At 34.4% G+C, this 18,861-nt stretch overlaps 1 protein-coding gene and 1 long non-coding RNA gene across 3 annotated transcripts; one reads left to right on the top strand and one right to left on the bottom strand.

Annotated features, from left to right (window-relative positions):
- Positions 1-323: 323 nt before the first annotated feature.
- On the bottom strand, positions 324-935 carry LOC121173621 (uncharacterized). The gene is made up of 2 exons (XR_005888820.1): positions 736-935; positions 324-577 (listed from the first exon to the last, which is right to left on the bottom strand). It is a non-coding gene; the product is annotated as an uncharacterized lncRNA (long non-coding RNA).
- Positions 936-5,569: 4,634 nt separating this feature from the next.
- LOC100795745 (ATP-citrate synthase beta chain protein 1) lies at positions 5,570-12,066 on the top strand. Of its 2 annotated transcripts, none has more exons than XM_006597635.4 (17): positions 5,570-5,861; positions 6,735-6,853; positions 6,967-7,069; positions 7,291-7,356; positions 7,707-7,830; positions 7,914-8,048; positions 9,031-9,091; positions 9,165-9,241; positions 9,355-9,510; positions 9,610-9,738; positions 9,883-10,015; positions 10,137-10,264; positions 10,464-10,569; positions 10,687-10,763; positions 10,978-11,048; positions 11,157-11,441; positions 11,718-12,066. In XM_006597635.4, the coding sequence occupies exons 2-17, from the start codon at positions 6,754-6,756 to the stop codon at positions 11,791-11,793; spliced, it is 1,827 nt and encodes a 608-aa protein (XP_006597698.1). In that variant the 5' UTR covers positions 5,570-5,861; positions 6,735-6,753; the 3' UTR covers positions 11,794-12,066. The 2 variants fall into 2 exon arrangements, with proteins under 2 accessions (XP_006597698.1, XP_040865960.1); XM_041010026.1 differs by lacking the exon at positions 5,570-5,861 and adding an exon at positions 6,088-6,106.
- Positions 12,067-18,861: the final 6,795 nt, after the last annotated feature.

The raw sequence follows: 18,861 nt of genomic DNA, 5'->3' as shown, positions 1-18,861 counted from the left end.
GCTTCTTAAAAAATACTTTATAAAAATGTTTATTTTTAAAAAAAATTTAAGTTTATACAAACTAACCCAATATATTGAATTGATTGGAAAAAAATTGTGAAATATACAATGAAGAAAGATCTTATATATAGTGTTGATTGTTAACTATTCCTAATTAACTTTCTAACGTTCTAAATGATTCGCTGACCTTCTATAATCTCTGTTACCCCCATCCCCCTCAAACTAATAAGTGATATGATTACTATCAGCAGCTTGAACTACAAGCATTTTAAAAAAAAATATTGCAATATTAAAAAAAAAAACAACAACAACAAAGTCCAAGCTAGTCATAATCCAAGATGAATTGACAAAAAAAGACAATTAGAATATACATTACAAGAAAATCCTTAAGTGGGTTGTTAAAGCATCCACAACAAAAGTTCTTCATAGGATCTTAACAAGGATAATCCCATATTTTGTTGTTCGCCCGTTGTAGAGTGGTAAAGGAATCGTCAGCATATGCACGAATGGATTGTCCTCAAGAGAGAGATCTTCTTGTGGATGCTCTTAGGAAAACAAGCTTGTGCAAGTTGAAAACCTAAAATTTATCAAAAAGAAAATAAATTATTCATTACCCATTTTCCACCTAATATCATGTAGGACATTGTCTCAACTTTTACACAAACAATATTTAAATTCAAACTTTTTTTTTTCCGTTAGATGAATGGAATTCTTGAGGTATCACATATGTAATACCTAAATTTTGTTTGTTTTTGTAACCATTGGTGTTTGAGTGTATTTCTCACAGGATGAAATACACTAAACATCAAACATTACAAACTTATATTGAGAACCAATATCCATAAAAGTATCACAAATGAAGGCACACTTTAGGCTTATTATAAGCTTTCTCTAGGTCAATTTAGACAGTCACATATTCTTTCCTTTCTTATGCTCACAAAATACATAACCTCTACAAAGCCGCTTTGGCAAGCCCTAATATTTAGTATTTTATAATTTAATATTATATAATTTAATATATTTTAATTTTTTTGTAAAAACGTAGCAACAACATAACATGTCCAACATGTACGTATTTTAATAAGTGCGAATAACTTCACGTTTTGGCAGAAAGCACAGAACTCTACAATCCTTGAGAGAACGATAAAAATGCTTAAAATATACTCATAAAAAATATTATGAATTAAAAAATTACAAAAGTTAACCCTTAAAGGCAGCAGAAATGCAAAATTACTAGAAGACAAAGCTTCGTAGTTTTGTACTCAACGCTTAACTTACAAGCATTATAGTTATTTACTTACACAAACATTTTTTTTTATTAAACTATTCATGCAGTTCACTTATTTCTATTCTAAGTTTTAATCCTTATATAGAAAATTGTAAGTTTTAGTTCTGAAACAATTTTTTTATAGCAGTTTATTACCATTTAGTGGGTTTATACTGCCAAAAAATTTCAATAGTATTAATTCAGGAACCAAAACTTATTTTTTTTAGAGAAAAAAACTTAAATTTTTATGCATATGTAGATACTAAAACTTATAATTTTCTTATATAAGGATTAAAACTTAAAATAAAGATCAAATGAATAGTTTAACTAATTTTTTTTCTTGTTTTACCTTGTCTTTCCAAGCTCTTTTTTTCTTCTTCAAAAATCACTCCCTTGCTAAAGCTTGAAGCAGTAACACGAAGAGTCTACTTTTTTCGTTTCTGCTTCCACATCTTTTAGACTTTCACTACCATTGAGAGTGCCATTAACCCGACTTCATTTCTGTTTTATTTGTTGCTGCAGTGTCAATAGTCACACCACTTTGAACCGTTGAGTTGTTGATTTCTATCAATTTATATTTTCTAATCCTTGACTAGCTAGCTTGACTCATTTTTTTTTTATGACGTTTAATTGGTGATTTGATGTTTATAACTATGTAAAAAACTTAGCTAGGGAGAACTCGATATTAACTTAAAGTATCTAAAAAGCAACAAAATAGACAAAATACAATGACATACTGTTTTTCATGTGGAAGACATCACACGGTTAGGTCCGTTTCCATTTAAAAAAACACTTTAAAAATTAACTTGATATATTATTTTTTTACTTCTTCACATGTATTCTCTTTGGGAAACAATCTTCTTTGAGGTATTGTTGGATACTGATTCAAATCTTGATTTGTCAATTTGGCAAAGATTAATCTCTTTTTTTATGCGTAAAAAAATTTAAAGTAAATCATTTAAAAGTTTAGAAATCCAAAAAATTATTTTGGTTTGTAAAATTTGGCTCGAATATTTTTCATTAGTTTCTTTTTTGCTCCACCGACTTTTTGGATTATTTAATTGATGATGTGGTCAATTTTCTGTCTAACCAATCAAACTCATTTGGATTTTAAGACTAAATTACGGGTCTATTTGGGACAGCTATGAGTTTTTGGTTTTTGTTTTTAAATTTAATTTTTAAAATAAAACATGTTTGATAAAAATGAAGGTAAAGTGATTTTTAAATCATTTTCGACTCATTTTTAAAATCAAGAAAAAATATTTTGTAAATTTGATTTTTAGTTTAAGAAAAAATACATATTTTTTGCATTTGATAATGATATTTTTTGTTGCAACCACTGTTACCATCATCATCATTGTTGTCAAAACCACCACCATCAACACCACCTTTGTCATTGTCACCATCATATCATCACCAATGACATCATCATCACCATCAACATTGCTATCATCATCAATGTTACCACTATCGTTATTATCATCACAATCACCACTACCAACAATATCACTTTCATCACCGCCACCACAACCACCCCATCATTGTTACTGTCATTACCATTGTCACAGACATTGCTACCACCACCAATAATATCACCTTAGTCACCGCCACTACCAACACTGTTAACATTACCACGTCGTTACTGTCACCATCATTGGCATCACCACCACCATCATCACCTTCACCTTCACCTTCACCTTCACCGTCACCACCACTACCATTATCACTGTCATCGCAACCACCACTGGTATTTCTACCGCCACTGCTGCTGTTAACATTACAACCTTCATCATTGTTGTCATCACCACACAAAAATACTTTTAAACTAATGTTAATACGATATGAAACTTTCAAAATGAGTTTATTTGAAATTAATCATATTTTAAAAACTAATTTAAACTTTTTTTGAAACTAAAACTAAAAACAAGTTGTTATTTTCAAAAATTTCAAAACTCAAAACTAAAAATCACCCCAAACATAGCTTACTATTACAAAAGCTATGAGTAGTATTTTCGTGCTTTTAATATTATTGGTAAATTAAAATTAAGTTTGATCTTTACAGTTAGTGTACTTTAAATCCTAAACTTTGTCAATGCTTGATATGTCATTGGCAAACATATCAAAGTATCGTCCAAATAGTATAAAATGGAAAGCCTAAGTATCGTATCCATAGGGATTTGCTTGTATATCAAGCTATTTGTGCAAATTCAAGTTCTAGGCAAATGAGATTTTGTTTTAAATGTAAAAGAGCATAAAGTAAAGTTGGTTCTAACAAAAAAGAAAACAAATTAAAGGTGAGCAAAAATACAAACAGTTGATAGGCAAGATGAGCTAAATGCAAAAATGAACGAAATGTTGGGGATTTGGCTATACTAAGCTAACAATCTCAGTAGCTATAAAAGTTTTCTTTGTACAATGTTCACTCTAATGCTATATTAACTCACTATGGTGCTTTAATCATGATCCCTCATGTAAAAGAGCCTAAGTAGCTTAACTAAACTCCTAATCCCTTAGCAAGTCAAGCTAAATCACTTGGATTCAAGAACAAGGATTTATCAAGGCTAACAAGTGTTATTCCATCCCTAGACATGACACCTATGATATACTACTTTCAAATCTTAGTCAAAAAGCATTTCTCATTGACATTTTAACTATGAAACATGTTCATATGGTTGATCACTAACGATGCTAACAAACATCCCTCCATACCTATATGAGACATTCATTAAATGCTCTATTCAAAACTCACTTTTCAAGCATTTTTCAATGACAACAAAAACAAAGAATTAAAACTAAGGTAATCGAACCATAAAACAAGTAATCAAAATGGAAAAAGAAACAATAACATAGGAAATAACATTGTATAAATATAAAGATTAATTACATGAGAATAGCTTAACACACCAATCAAAATAGATGAACTAACCTCTCGTTATCATGAGAGACCTCAAAATTACAAAATAGAAGGGAGAAGGTGAAGCGAAATGGAGGAAAAAGAAGGAAAATGGAAGATGGGAGCTCCTCAGCCGCCCCACACAACCCTTGGTCGATGCTACCTCCATCTCAATGAAAGCAAGGTTTAAATAAGTCCAAAAAGGTTGCACTATCGTTTATGCAAAATGACTTGTGCACTGAGCTCAGGGTTCGCATTAAGTGCACATACAAAAGCAACACTTGGTTAGATGATTATGTGCTGAGCTTGAGGTGTGCACTTAGTCCAAATTTTTGGTCGTGGAAACAATTCACTCAGCGCATACTTTGCGCTAAACGTGCACCAAACTTCAGATTTCTCTCCAACAATGCTTGTCACGTGACCTTCCAAGTTGACTCTGATGCACTGAGCAAGTTGCTTCATCAACCCAAAAAATTTTCTCTCTTTATTGATGCATGAAAACTCTACAAAACACAATTAAAACTAATGAATTCAATAAAATTAATTTCATTAAGCTAAAAATATGAAAAAACAGTAAATTCTAACTTATTGAGATCAAACTAAATAACAAATGAGAAGAATTAAGATAATTATTATGAAAATTAAGTAAAAAACTAAATATACACAACAATTATCAACTTACGAGAGATTATCCGTGAGTGAAAGTTGAGTAGTTTTAGTTCGGAATTTTATTGTATATACAAAAATGTTAAGATTTGCTAAGATAAACTGATTTTAATTAAAAATTAATGTAAAAAATATTTTTTTCACCGGAATGCAAAGAATATTTGAACTATCATCCTAACTTAAGTTTTATCCAATTTTAAATTATCCATAATTCGTGGGAAAACTCACGAGAATTTTTTAAAATAAAATTTTGGGTGTTTTTTTATGAATAATCATGCGTGTTTTTTTGTTTTATGAAATTGTATTTTGTGAATTTATATACATAAAAAATAAAAATACTTTGTATTGAAAATTTAACTGTTACATTAAAATATAAAAAAACACTTAATATATTAATAGTTACATTAAAATATAAAAAAAACACTTAATATATTAATAGTTACATCATTAATTATTACATTTTACTTTTTCTAATAATTTAAGATATTGAATAGATATCGTTTAATGCATAGATAAATAAATAAAAAAGAAAATATTAACAATACATTCTTTTAAAAAATAATCTCTATTATTAATTAAAATTATAAAATTTTGTAAGTCATACTTCTTATTTAATGAATTGTATTTTTTATTTTATAATTTTTAATAAAATTTAATTAACAATATAGAGGATGTTAAGAGAAATATACTATAAAGTGTGTATTATTTATTTATTATTGTATAAGGTGAAATGAAACTGACAATAGCCATCTTAGCACTACCACCTAACTCGAGTCTCGTTTTGTGCATTTTTTTTCTCCTTCCTTCGATCTAACTAACACACACGACAGAGAAATGAGAATTGAAGTAAAAATTGTACAGCGAAGAAGCTAACTACCACCCTCCACGTGACTCGCGCAATTCAACTCACGCACACTCTCAACATCACTATATAAACCCCCTCTCCTCCTTCCCTTCATCTTTCAGTCTCTCACCTTCCAACTCGCCCTCGACTCACTTCCTTGTCCGATTCCGCCAACGAGGCCAGTGAATCAGGTACTCTCTAACTAACCTCCACCAACCAAACTTTCCTTTTCCTCATTCGCAATTCTAGATCTCTGATTCTCTTTCCATTTTAATTTCCAAATTTCTAATCTGCGTGATTTTAGGGATACTCTCGCTGCATATTCCAGAATCTTCTCTCTCTTTTTTTTTTTTCTATTCATTGTTTGGCTTCAAGTTTTCGTGCATTTGGTTTGAACTTGTGCTGGTAGTTATAGTTAGTTGCTGCTTTGGTTTCTGTGAGTTGGATGATTGATCGTTGCTAAAACTTGTTCCGGTTCTGGATTTGCTTCCTTCGCTTCTTTCCTTTGTTTATTTTTTTTCAAAGCAAATAACGTAAATGTTCATTTCCGTTCTTCTGGTGATGGATGACGTGTTTCGTTTTTTTATTGACGCTTGAAATGATCGATTCCAGTTTCGTTCTCTTCCTTTTATAGTTACAGAGATTTCAAATTCTGCTTCATTCTCCAAACGCAACGTTTTGGTCGTTAATCTACTCTGTTTTGCTGCGTTACTAGTTTATGCATCTTTTTTAGTTAATTTTTAAATCATCCTTATTGACTACCGTTTCATGTTTGATGTTTTTTCCCTCCTAATTTGGATCATGAAGATCACGTGGCTATACTTGTGAATGACTTATTTTTTTAATCTTGTTTGAGATAGCTTATTAATGTTTGTACTTGGAGGGAGTCGATATTAATCTCTATCTGTGATTTCAACTGATATGGAGAATATATTACATTATTAATTATTTGATTTCGTATTTTATTACATTTTAAATGCAACTTTTGGTATTGTAATGTTGCAAATATTCCTATGTATCTCTTCTTCTGCAATATAAAAAGTAATGCACTTGTTTGTTGCCAGATCTATCTGCTTCTTCGTCATGGCCACCGGACAACTATTCTCCCGCACTACACAGGCTTTGTTTTACAACTATAAGCAACTTCCCATACAGCGGATGCTTGATTTTGACTTCCTTTGCGGTTTGGGCTGGCTCTATCATCCTCATTTTCTTCTAGGCGGATTGCAGAAAATGATACATTGACATTAATATTTGCTTTTAATACTAATGGAAGCTCTAATTTTGTGTTTGCAGGCAGGGAAACACCATCAGTTGCTGGAATAATTAACCCTGGTTCTGAGGGATTTCAAAAACTTTTTTTTGGTCAGGAGGAAATTGCCATCCCAGTTCATGCCACGTATGTGTTGCTCATTCATTTCTATACTAAAAATTTCCTATTTTTGCTTGAATTTGGGATTTGGTTGGTTGTAGTTGTAGCCAAGGGGAGATTTTTCTTTATTTTAGTGTGGTCTTCTTACTTTTTCAGCTATTGCATACAAAGTAACCAACTTTAGTGCATGACATTTTTGTTTGTCTGAGGGGTGATTTGTCTTGGCGCTATGTTGACTTGTTTTGCAGCATTGAAGCAGCTTGTGCTGCACATCCTACTGCTGATGTCTTCATCAACTTTGCTTCATTTAGAAGGTCAGCAAATTATTTATTATTATTTTGAGTCTATGGTATCTTGTTGCACAATAATACATGAATACCATTAGCATATCCAGAAAAGATTTTAAAATATCAATTTCGTATCATTGGATATTTTAGAGTATCTTATATGATCTTTTAGGAGTGGCTACATATTTCATGAGTTATTTCCTTATATATATATATATATATATATATCTGTTTGTACTTAGTCTCTCGTTCATGTCATGCCACATCAAATCAATATCAATTTCAATTATTCAGTCCCTAATTTGTTTTTTTTCTTTTTCTTGTTTCCATGCCTAATTATTTATGATTTCAACATGTACAAATTGATCTACATGCAGTGCTGCAGCATCATCCATGGCAGCTTTGAAGCAGCCAACAATTAGAGTTGTTGCTATTATTGCTGAAGGAGTACCCGAGTCAGACACTAAGCAATTGATTGCATATGCCCGATCAAACAATAAGGTGGGAGTTGAAATAGATATTGATTGACTTAATAGCTATATAACAACATGTAAAAACCAATTTTAATGCTCTTGATTTGATAGGTTGTTATTGGTCCAGCCACTGTTGGAGGCATTCAAGCAGGTGCTTTTAAAATTGGTGACACAGCTGGAACAATTGACAATATAATTCAGTGCAAGCTCTACAGGCCTGGATCTGTTGGATTTGTTTCTAAATCTGTATGTAGTTATTCACTTCTTGCTTATGTTTATGTCATCTTCATATTAGGGATACACTTTTTCTTCTAGTACCACTATAAATCTTTTGATAATCCCAACCTGCTTTTAGATTAAGAAAATGCAGGATGTTTTCAAGGTCTTAGCAAATGCATGCATTTTACTTTTTGAATTTAAATATGATACTTTGTTATGTATACCTATCTTGTACCCAGTGAAAGATTCCACCAACAGGAGCTAATTCAAGTTCCAAATAGCAGCTTCAAGAAATTTAAGAATAATCCTAGTAGAGATGACTATGAATCATGCCTTTTGCTGTTTATACTTGTCCATCATGGCTTAGTTCGTCTAGAATCTTGAGAAATAGTATAGTTACTTAACTAGTTACTAGGCTGTCTCTTGAATACCTTATTTTTTTACTAGCTTGTTGTGTGGATAGTATGCTGGTGCGATAGGACAGAGTGAAATTGCTAATTGCAATTTTCTTGAGCTCACATCCTTATCTTTGAATTTATTATTCTATCATTTAAATTTTGTTTCTCATTTCTGAAAGAACCAAAGAGATTGCCTTTATATACTTTTGTGAAGATTGAACTCAATCTTTATATTAGATTTCAGAGTGGATGGTGAGATGATAATAGTTTTGGTTGAACACAGATAAATCAAATTATAACTATAGAATGACACAGCTTAATGGCAACATAGCATGAATTGGTAATTTACTCGCATGATAAGGTTTTTGAACATTAATAATTACTCTTCTTCTCCCCTTTCTCTCTCTCTCTCTCTCTCTCTCTCTATTGCTAAATAACAGTAATAGCTTCTTTAGCTAATATTAATATCACATGTTCAATGAAATTGCTTTTATTTAACATTTAGTACCAACTAGTGTTTTATAGAAATTTAAAACTTGAGCTTTATTTTTTATTTGCGTGATTTAATGTGAATGGATGGCTCTGAGGGAAGACAACTTTTTAAATTGCAGGGTGGGATGTCCAATGAACTCTACAACACTATTGCCCGTGTAACTGATGGGATTTATGAAGGTATTTATATGCTGAATTTATCTTTTCTCTTTTTGTTAATGCCAGTATTGAGTTATGTCTTATTTCACTGTAGGCATTGCTATTGGAGGAGATGTTTTCCCTGGTTCCACACTTTCTGACCATGTTTTACGGTTTAACAACATGCCACAGGTAAATTTTTGCCTTCTTCTTGAGGAGCTACCTAAAATATTTGCATCGAGTAGAATCTAGAGCATGTCAGTTTTTTTTGGTTATTTATCGTCTTGGTTTACATTAAACCTCAGGTTAAAATGATGGTAGTACTTGGGGAACTTGGTGGGCGTGATGAGTATTCCTTAGTGGAGGCCTTAAAACAAGGAAAGGTATCCAAACCGGTTGTTGCCTGGGTCAGTGGCACATGTGCACGACTCTTCAAATCTGAAGTACAATTTGGTCATGCAGTATGTCTCAGCTCCTTTAACTTTGACTAAATTCTCAATTAAAGCATAAACCATAAAAGGACAACATTCTTAATGTCTGTTGGCTCTTGCATAAATCAGGGAGCCAAAAGTGGTGGTGAGTTAGAGTCTGCTCAAGCAAAGAATCAGGCACTAAGGGACGCTGGAGCTGTTGTTCCCACATCATATGAAGCTTTTGAAGCTGCAATTAGGGAAACATTTGATAAATTGGTTAGTATGCATGAACATTGAAATTTCCTTATGTTTTATTGAGTTTTCTCCCATCTCCTAATCCTGGAAACACACAATGGTTAAAGAAATCTCTTTAATTTCCTTAATAAGTTGTAATATTTATAGTTGTCTTATCTTTGATAGGTTGAAGAAGGGAAGATCACACCAATCAAGGAAATCACACCTCCACCAATCCCTGAAGACCTTAGTACTGCAATTAAGAGTGGAAAAGTCCGTGCTCCAACTCATATTATTTCCACCATTTCTGATGACAGAGGTATGTTGGAATCCACTGATTTTGTAATTTAGAAATGGGATGCCTTTCATTATCTGGATGAGACACTCAAATTTGATAGTTAAAGTGTTAAACTAAAGTTTTCTTCCAATATTTTCTGAAGGAGAGGAGCCATGCTATGCTGGTGTACCCATGTCTTCCATTATCGAAAAAGGTTATGGTGTTGGTGATGTTATCTCTCTTTTGTGGTTTAAACGAAGCCTTCCCCGTTACTGTACTCAATTTATTGAGGTAGGCTATTCAGTAGCACAGTGCTTTCATTGAATACTTTCCATTTGCTGTGTTTGTCTGGAGTATGTGAAAATGTTCTACACTCTACAGTCAAACTTCTATTTGTGCTGTCAGTTTTCCTTTTAGATTTTTTTTTTCAAAAGCAAACTATTCATATCATCTTCCACCTTCTATCTTGCTGATACATTACATTGGTCAGATATGCATCATGCTATGTGCCGACCATGGTCCTTGTGTCTCTGGTGCTCACAATACTATTGTGACAGCAAGGGCAGGGAAAGACCTAGTTTCCAGTCTCGTATCAGGTAAATACATGCCTCTAATCTGTCAACTACTGGTGTAGGTATTGTATCTGATGGGGTGACCAAAACTTTTTATGCTAATAATGCCATAAAATGGTTAGTAACGAGCTTCTGAATCAGGTTTGCTAACAATTGGTCCTCGATTTGGGGGTGCCATCGATGATGCTGCTCGCTACTTCAAGGATGCTCATGACAGGGTATGATTAGTTCTTTCCTGTGAAGCTAGTTGGAACTAGAATAAAAACATCCGGGACTGGTGGAATGAACCTAATGGATTAAAGAATTATTTTATACAATAAACTTGAAACCAGGGGAAATTCAAAATTCTCAGTTTCTGCCCCCCCAAAAAAACATTGAACACACCACAAACTTCGTCTTTCATCTAACATGTGGTACTGTGTCTTGTCACAGGCACTTACTCCTTATGAGTTTGTTGAAGGTATGAAAAAGAAGGGAATTCGTGTGGCAGGAATAGGGCACAGGTAACACATTCCATCTTTTCATTTTATTAAGCAATAAATATTCTAATTCCCTTGCTATTGCTGTAGTGTTATAATAAATCCGAGGCTTTGTTTTGCCTTGTGAAACAGGATCAAGAATAGGGACAACAAAGATAAGAGAGTTGAGCTGCTACAGAAGTTTGCACGAACACATTTTCCTTCCGTGAAATACATGGAATATGCTGTTCAAGTTGAGACCTACACACTCACAAAGGCAAATAATTTAGTTCTTAACGTAGATGGTGCAATTGGATCTCTTTTCTTGGATCTTCTTGCTGGTAGTGGAATGTTCACCAAACAAGAGATTGATGAAATTGTGGAGATTGGCTATCTGAATGGCCTCTTTGTGCTGGCACGCTCCATTGGTCTGATTGGGTAAGTTTAAATTAATTATACGTATTTCATGTGAACAGAACTTTTTGGACATTGTTGTAGTTTTGGACCTTTTGTGGGTATTTTATCCACAATTCTCTAATGGACTTACGATCCGAAGGGTTCTACTTTCAGTTTGGTGGTCTTCATAGCCACTACTACTGGTCCTGGATATGCACCTTGCATGTCTTTTGTTAATCAATTAAACTGAGAATCTTCATCGACCTCCAAAATAAAAAATTATGTCTTGGTCTCATTCATTGTTACTTAAAATTTCAGACACACCTTTGACCAAAAGCGATTGAAGCAACCACTTTACCGTCACCCATGGGAGGATGTTCTCTACACAAAGTGAGGAAGTTTTGTGCGACTGTAAGAACTTTCACATGCTTCAAATTAGCAATCTTTTGGGAAATCATGCATCTGATATAAGCTGGAGTGATTTTGTAGCTGTTAGACTAGTGTTGTACGATCTATTGGTGAAAAAGTCATCTTCCATTTGTAACTTTGATTAAATTTCATAAAGAAAGAACTTGGTCATTTTTTAAATTACATTTCTCTTGATGAATATTCTGATCTTTGTACTGTTTTGACTTCAATAGGAAATTATCACATAAGTTCGAGCGCATTTATTCTGCGGTATGGTATATGTTCATGGAAACAACAATTTTATTGCCAGTGAATGAAATGCTTTGTTATATAGCCAAAAGAACATATCCGGTTTGAATACGTTGGTGGCATATTTTCTCATGCACAACTTTGAAACTATAACATCTGTGGTGAGTTAAGTAGGCATTTGAATACGTTGGTCCCTTAACCGTTAAGTTTAGTTAACGTAGTATTTTTTAGAATTTGTCATGTGTCACCAAGTTGCTTTAACACTGTTATGTTTAGCTAACGTAGCATTTTTTACAATTTGTCATGTATCACCAAGTTGATCAAATTAGTATGAGAATGATCAATTTGGTTCAATAGAGAAATTTTAAAGGATAAAAAAAACTTTATAAATCTAAGAAATCAAAATTCTATTTTAGCCTTTGTTATATAATGAAACGTAAGGCTAATATTTGGAAAGTGTAGCATGAGAAAATTTGTCATTTTAAGAAGAAAAAGTTATTCGTACATCTTATTTTTGGGATGTATGAGTGAAAACAAAAGAGAGATGGTTTATTTATAACATATGCATGATTTGTTATGTATGTATACATAAATTAATTATTAATTAATGGTAAAAAATTAATTATTGATTTTCTTATTAATGACTGAATTTATTTATTTTAGTCTCTAAAGTGTATTGTTACTTTAAAAGAGCTGGATTAAAAATATTTCACACTAAAAATTTGTATAAAATGAACTCTTTAATCAACACTCTTGTAACATTTATTGATAATACCTTGATTTTAATCATGTCACTATAGACTATAGTCCTTATTAATATTTTTTGTTGAATTTATAATTATTTATTTATTTTTTGTGTAAAGATAGCTGTAATCATAGGCACAGAAAATTATAAGAATTTAGGCGCTTATAAATTTAATTTTATGTGATCTTAATTTTATAAAAAAATAGTGAAAATGAATTACATAAAAAAATATTTAACAACTTTGAAACTATAACATCTGTGGTGAGTTAAGTAGGCATTTGAATACGTTGGTGGCCGGCCTATTTTCTCATGCAAACCTTCCCATGATTCATATACCAAATATATCAGCGCCATGATATCTACCGTGAACACCCTCCCTCTTCTGCTGCATTCCATTCTTTCTTTTTAATTTTCTTTTCGTTTCACTTTTTTGTTCATTTTCCTTTCCAGTTTCCCGAGAAAATCCAGTGAGCGATACTAAAAAAAATCTTGACATTTCTCATCGAACAAACTAAGTCAGTGTTATCAACCAGATATTATAAACTTTAACTATAATCAAATTATAAAAACTATGAAATAATGTGTGTTGTGTCTGTTAGTGAGATTAATTTAATCTAGTTATGAAAAATGAGAATTGCCATTTCACACATTTATTTAGAACCGGTTTGTTTTCTATTTTAGTAAAATTAATTTTATATAAACATTAGATTATAATAAGTTTTAAAATGCACGAATAGTTTCTAATTTTTTTTAACAAGTTCCATACTTAAAACATAAACTTTATCAATTAATGAAAAATCTAAATTTTTACTTATTTTAAAATTAATCGTGATCACTTTTTGGTACATTAATTATGCTCTCTCTCTCTCTCTTTTTTAATCAGAATTATGAACATTTTAAAAATAACTTTTAAACACTGACAATATCTTTGAGTGAGTTCTAGTAAAGATTCGTTAGCTATAGGCTAAAAAAATTTGGTCCCTTAACCGTTAAGTTTAGTTAACGTAGTATTTTTTAGAATTTGTCATGTGTCACCAAGTTGCTTTAACACTGTTATGTTTAGCTAACGTAGCATTTTTTACAATTTGTCATGTATCACCAAGTTGATCAAATTAGTATGAGAATGATTAATTTGGTTCAATAGAGAAATTTTAAAGGGTAAAAAAAACTTTATAAATCTAAGAAATCAAAATTCTATTTTAGCCTGTTATATAATGAAACGTAAGGCAAATGTTTGGAAAGTGTAGCATGAGAAAATTTGTCATTTTAAGAAGAAAAAGTTATTCGTACATCTTATTTTTGGGATGTATGAGTGAAAACAAAAGAGAGATGGTTTATTTATAACATATGCATGATTTGTTATGTATGTATACATAAATTAATTATTAATTAATGGTAAAAAATTAATTATTGATTTTCTTATTAATGACTGAATTTATTTATTTTAGTCTCTAAAGTGTGTTGCGTAAGTCACGCATGAAGTCAAGGTGAGGCACTGATAGGAGTAGGAACTCGCCGGAGGGAGTAGTACGGGACAGAGCGTCCGCAACTGCGTTTGAAGAACCCACCTTGTATTGTATCGTGTAGTCGAAACCCAAAAGCTTAGAAAGATAGTAGTGTTGCTCGGGTGTTTGGATAACTTGGGACATGAGCTCGCGGAGGCTTTTATGATCGGTAAAAATGGTGAAAGGATGGCCCAGAAGGTACTGGCGCCATTTGCGGACTGCAGCTACTATCGCGTGGAGTTCTCTGACGTAAGTGGAGGCATGAACCATTCGTGGGCCGAATTGCTTACTAAAGAACGCGAGAGGGTGGCCTTTCTGCATTAGAACCGCGCCCATGCCGGCGCCGGAAGCATCTGTTTCGATGATAAATGGTTCATCGAAATCGGGTAGCGCAAGGACTGGGGCTGAAGTCATAGCTGCCTTTAATCGATCAAACGCGGACTGGGCTTCCGAGGGCCATTCGAATGTTTCCTTGGAGCAGAGGGAAGTGAGGGGGGCCGTAATCATAGCATAGTTCTTAATGAACTTTCTGTAGAAACCTGTGAGTCCTAGGAAGGACCTAAGTTCCTTGGCTGAGGACGACGTGGGCCACTGCACCATGGCTTGGACCTTGGAGGGTTCCGGCTCGACTCCTTGGCCGGACACAACGTGCCCTAAATACTCGATTTGCTTCTGAGCGAAAAGGCACTTGGTCTTCTTTAGATGGTACTGGCTTTGAAGAAGAGTCTGGAAGATGAGCTCGAGGTGGTGGAGGTGTGAAGCTAGTGTCCTGCTATATATCAATATATCATCGAAAAAAACCGCGGCAAACTTCCTCAGAAATGGCGTTAGCAAGGTATTCATTGCCGCCTGAAAAGTGGACGGCGCGTTACATAACCCAAAGGGCATTACGCGATATTCGTAGTGCCCTTGGTGGGTTCGAAAGGCAGTCTTTTCCACGTCAGGGTCGTGCATGAGTATTTGATGAAACCCTTGCCGGAGGTCGAGTTTAGAAAACCAGGCAGCGCCTCCTAACTCGTCCAGAAGTTCGTCGATCGTGGGTATCGGGAACCGATCTCGAGCTGTTACTGCGTTTAGAGCTCGGTAATCGACACACATTCTCCAGGTTCCGTCCTTTTTCTTGACAAGTAATACCGGCGAGGAGTAAGGACTCATACTGGGTTGGATTAGATCGGATTCGAGGAGCTCTAAGACCTGCTTTTCTATTTCGGATTTCTGGAATTGTGGGTAACGATACGGTCTTACATTAATTGGGGTTGTGTTTGGTAGGAGGTTGATATGGTGGACGATGGATCGTGGGGGAGGAAGGGATGAAGGCTGTCGGAATAGCTTATGAAACTGAGTGAGAAGAGCTTCAACCGCAGGTATCGGGTGAGGAAGATGAAGTAATGGGTCGGGTTGTTGGTCGGGTATCATTTTTAAGTGGAAGAGGGCTGAAGCGGATCCGGTTTGTAATAACCGTTTAACTTGAGGGATCGAAATTGGTTTTGGTCCAGTGGAGATATCAGCGTGTAATTCAATGGGCCGGCCCATATGGGTGAACTTCATGGAAAACGCGGTGTAGTCAGTAATAACAGGCCCAAATTGTCGTAGCCATTCTATGCCCAATACAGCATCCGCACCACTGATAGGGAGCAAATGGAACGTGACCGTGAACTGGTGGCCCTGAAGGAGAAGTGAAGTATCACGGCAAACTTGATTGCATTCAAGGACAGAGCCATTGCCAACCAGGACGTGAAGTAGGTTTGTGTTTTCGGTTTTGAGATGAAGGAACTGGGCAAGTCGGGGTTGAAGGAAGTTATAGGTACTTCCACTGTCTATGAGCATGGTGAGGGAGGAGTGATTGATGATTCCGACGAGTCGGAAGGTCTCGGAGGAGGGGAGGCCAGAAAGGGCGTGGAGACTCACGTGAGGGGAAGTAAAATCTGAGGTTGTGTCTAGGTCGAGGGAACACGCTGGAATCGGTTCCGGCAGTAAAGGAGGTTCGGGGTTGGGCTCATCTGGTAGCAAGGAGGGGTTGTCAGCGATGAATAAAAGAACGCGTCCTTTATATCTGTGGGTGGAACTCCATTTTTCCTCACAATTGTAGCAAAGCCCCTTTTCTCGGCGAAGGGCCATTTCTTCTGGAGTTCTTTGAACGTATGTAGACTGTGGTTTCCGGCTAGGAGGAGCATAGGATGGTGATGGTGTATTGTGACCTCGTGGTGGTGCTTGCCGGCGGTCACGAATCTTGTCTTCCTGTAACTTGGCAAGGGCCATGGCCTGGGGAAGGGAAATGGGCTGGAGAGCTAGCACTTCTCTTCGAATATCCTGTGCTAAACCTGAAACAAAACAGCTTAATAGGAAGGGTGGGGGTAAGCCAATAACACGATTGGCCAACCGTTCAAACTCCGTTAAGTACTCATTAACCGTGCCTCGTTGTGTTAGTTTGAATAACGCCCCCTTCGGGTCATCATAAAAGGAAGGAGCGAACCTGGATTCGAGGGCTTGTAAGAAACCTGACCATGACGTAATAAACCCATTCTTAAACATCCATTGGTACCAGCTTAACGCAGCTCCGTCAAGGTAAAAAGAGGCCACAGTGATTCTTTCTTCTTCCGGCGTATTCTGGTATTCGAAAAGTTGTGAGATCTTGAAGATCCACCCCATAGGGTCACGCCCGTCAAACCTAGGGACGTCCAACTTGACGGAGTTACGCTGATGAAACTGGGAAGAGGTCCCATGGTGCTCTCGAGCCGGAGATCGGAGGTGGAGATGATGTGTATCCACCTTGCCGGAAAGTTCAGAGTACTTGTCAACGAGGTCAGCATGTTTATCTAGGAGGGAGGATTGGCTATTAGAGAGACGAGTAATAGCTTCTTCAAGCCTATCGGTGGTAGTTTTCCTTGTTGCATGGTCAGCCATGGTGGACGTAGCGCCGGCAGGTCGGACCAGTGATACGAGCAGAGGTTGCGAGTGAGAGTGGGAGGGGAAATGGGCCTTGCTTCGAGGGAAGGTAACCTCCTAAAGAATATAAGAGAGAGAATGTTTACGTAACTTTTCATGCCCTTTATTATTGCATATTCGAGTATTTATACAAGGCAAGGACGTTATGTTGCTTTCTTAACCGAATAACGGTACTAACAGAATCGATAACAGAATTGATAACTACCCTAACTACTTGGAACAGCTAACTATGGAAGCTTCTTCTTTCCATCATGTCTCGTAGTCGATCAGGTAGCTGAGTCTCGACGTTCTTCGTTTGGGCCTTGTATCTGCAGTTTCGGGCCCAGTCGTGATGTCGTTTAGGTGGTTGCTAACAGAATTTATTTATTTTAGTCTCTAAAGTGTATTGTTACTTTAAAAGAGCTGGATTAAAAATATTTTACACTAAAAATTTGTATAAAATGAACTCTTTAATCAACACTCTTGTAACATTTATTGATAATACCTTGATTTTAATCATGTCACTATAGACTGTAAAGATAGCTGTAATCATAGGCACAGAAAATTATAAGAATTTAGGCGCTTATAAATTTAATTTTATGTGATCTTAATTTTATAAAAAAATAGTGAAAATGAATTACATAAAAAAATATTTAATAACTTTTTATTTTAAAAATGATTTTAGCATATTAATGAAAAATACACACAAAAAATCATCTCAACTTATCATAAAGACTTTAGTTTTTTGTTTCTACTTACCCTCTCATTTGTCATAAACTCCCATTGATATTTTTAGACAGGAACCATGCGCAGAGGGACCACCTAATAATTTCTTCATTTGTAGAGGATAGAAACCCAGTTTGAGTTGAGCAAACATACGTAATCAAATATTTTAATTATTTCTTATTTAATAAAGTATTCTCATATAAATGATTGATCAGAGTTTAATTCTGAAGAGACGAAGATGTTAAAGTATTTAATTAGTTACCAATTATCCTGAGACATTCTTTTTTCATGTTTCTATTATCTATAAATGTTTTGTTTTGGCTGATGTAAATAACTTTTTTTTCAGTATGAATATATATCCACACAGATTTTAACTGTAAAAAAATGTTTTTTAATAATCCTATTTTCATTTCCTCCCGAGAGTTTTCTTCCTTGAGATTTTCTTCATTTCTGGTTTTGGGTGTGCTGGATTTTCTTCTGCTTTCCCGTGATTCTACTTTCTTTATCACCTTCCTTTTCTTCTACAAGCTTCATAACCAAATCACTGTTTACTTATATCTATAATCTCTTCAGTATTAGAATCATCATCAACAAACAAATTAAATCCACATCATCCCTCCATCAAACTTTTAAGATTAAAATAAAACTTTTAAAATTTAATATATTAAAATGAAACTTTTAAAAATATAAATCATCAAAATAAAAAATTTAAAATTTAATTTATCAAAATAAAAAATAATAAAAGATAATGAATCAAAAATAAGATTCAGACAAACAGACCACATATCTTCATAATCTATCCAAACTTCAAAGCTCTGAACCAGGGAGTTTTTTGCATTGTGGGGTCACTTCTCACGTGGTTTTGCAGTGTTTTTTTTTCATCTATTGGCTCCTCGACTGAACA

This window comes from Glycine max, chromosome 15 (genome assembly GCF_000004515.6).
Source record: "Glycine max cultivar Williams 82 chromosome 15, Glycine_max_v4.0, whole genome shotgun sequence".
Lineage (NCBI taxonomy): Eukaryota > Viridiplantae > Streptophyta > Magnoliopsida > Fabales > Fabaceae > Glycine > Glycine max.
Note: the sequence above shows the minus strand (reverse complement) of the source record. Positions and strands in the feature narration are given on the sequence as shown.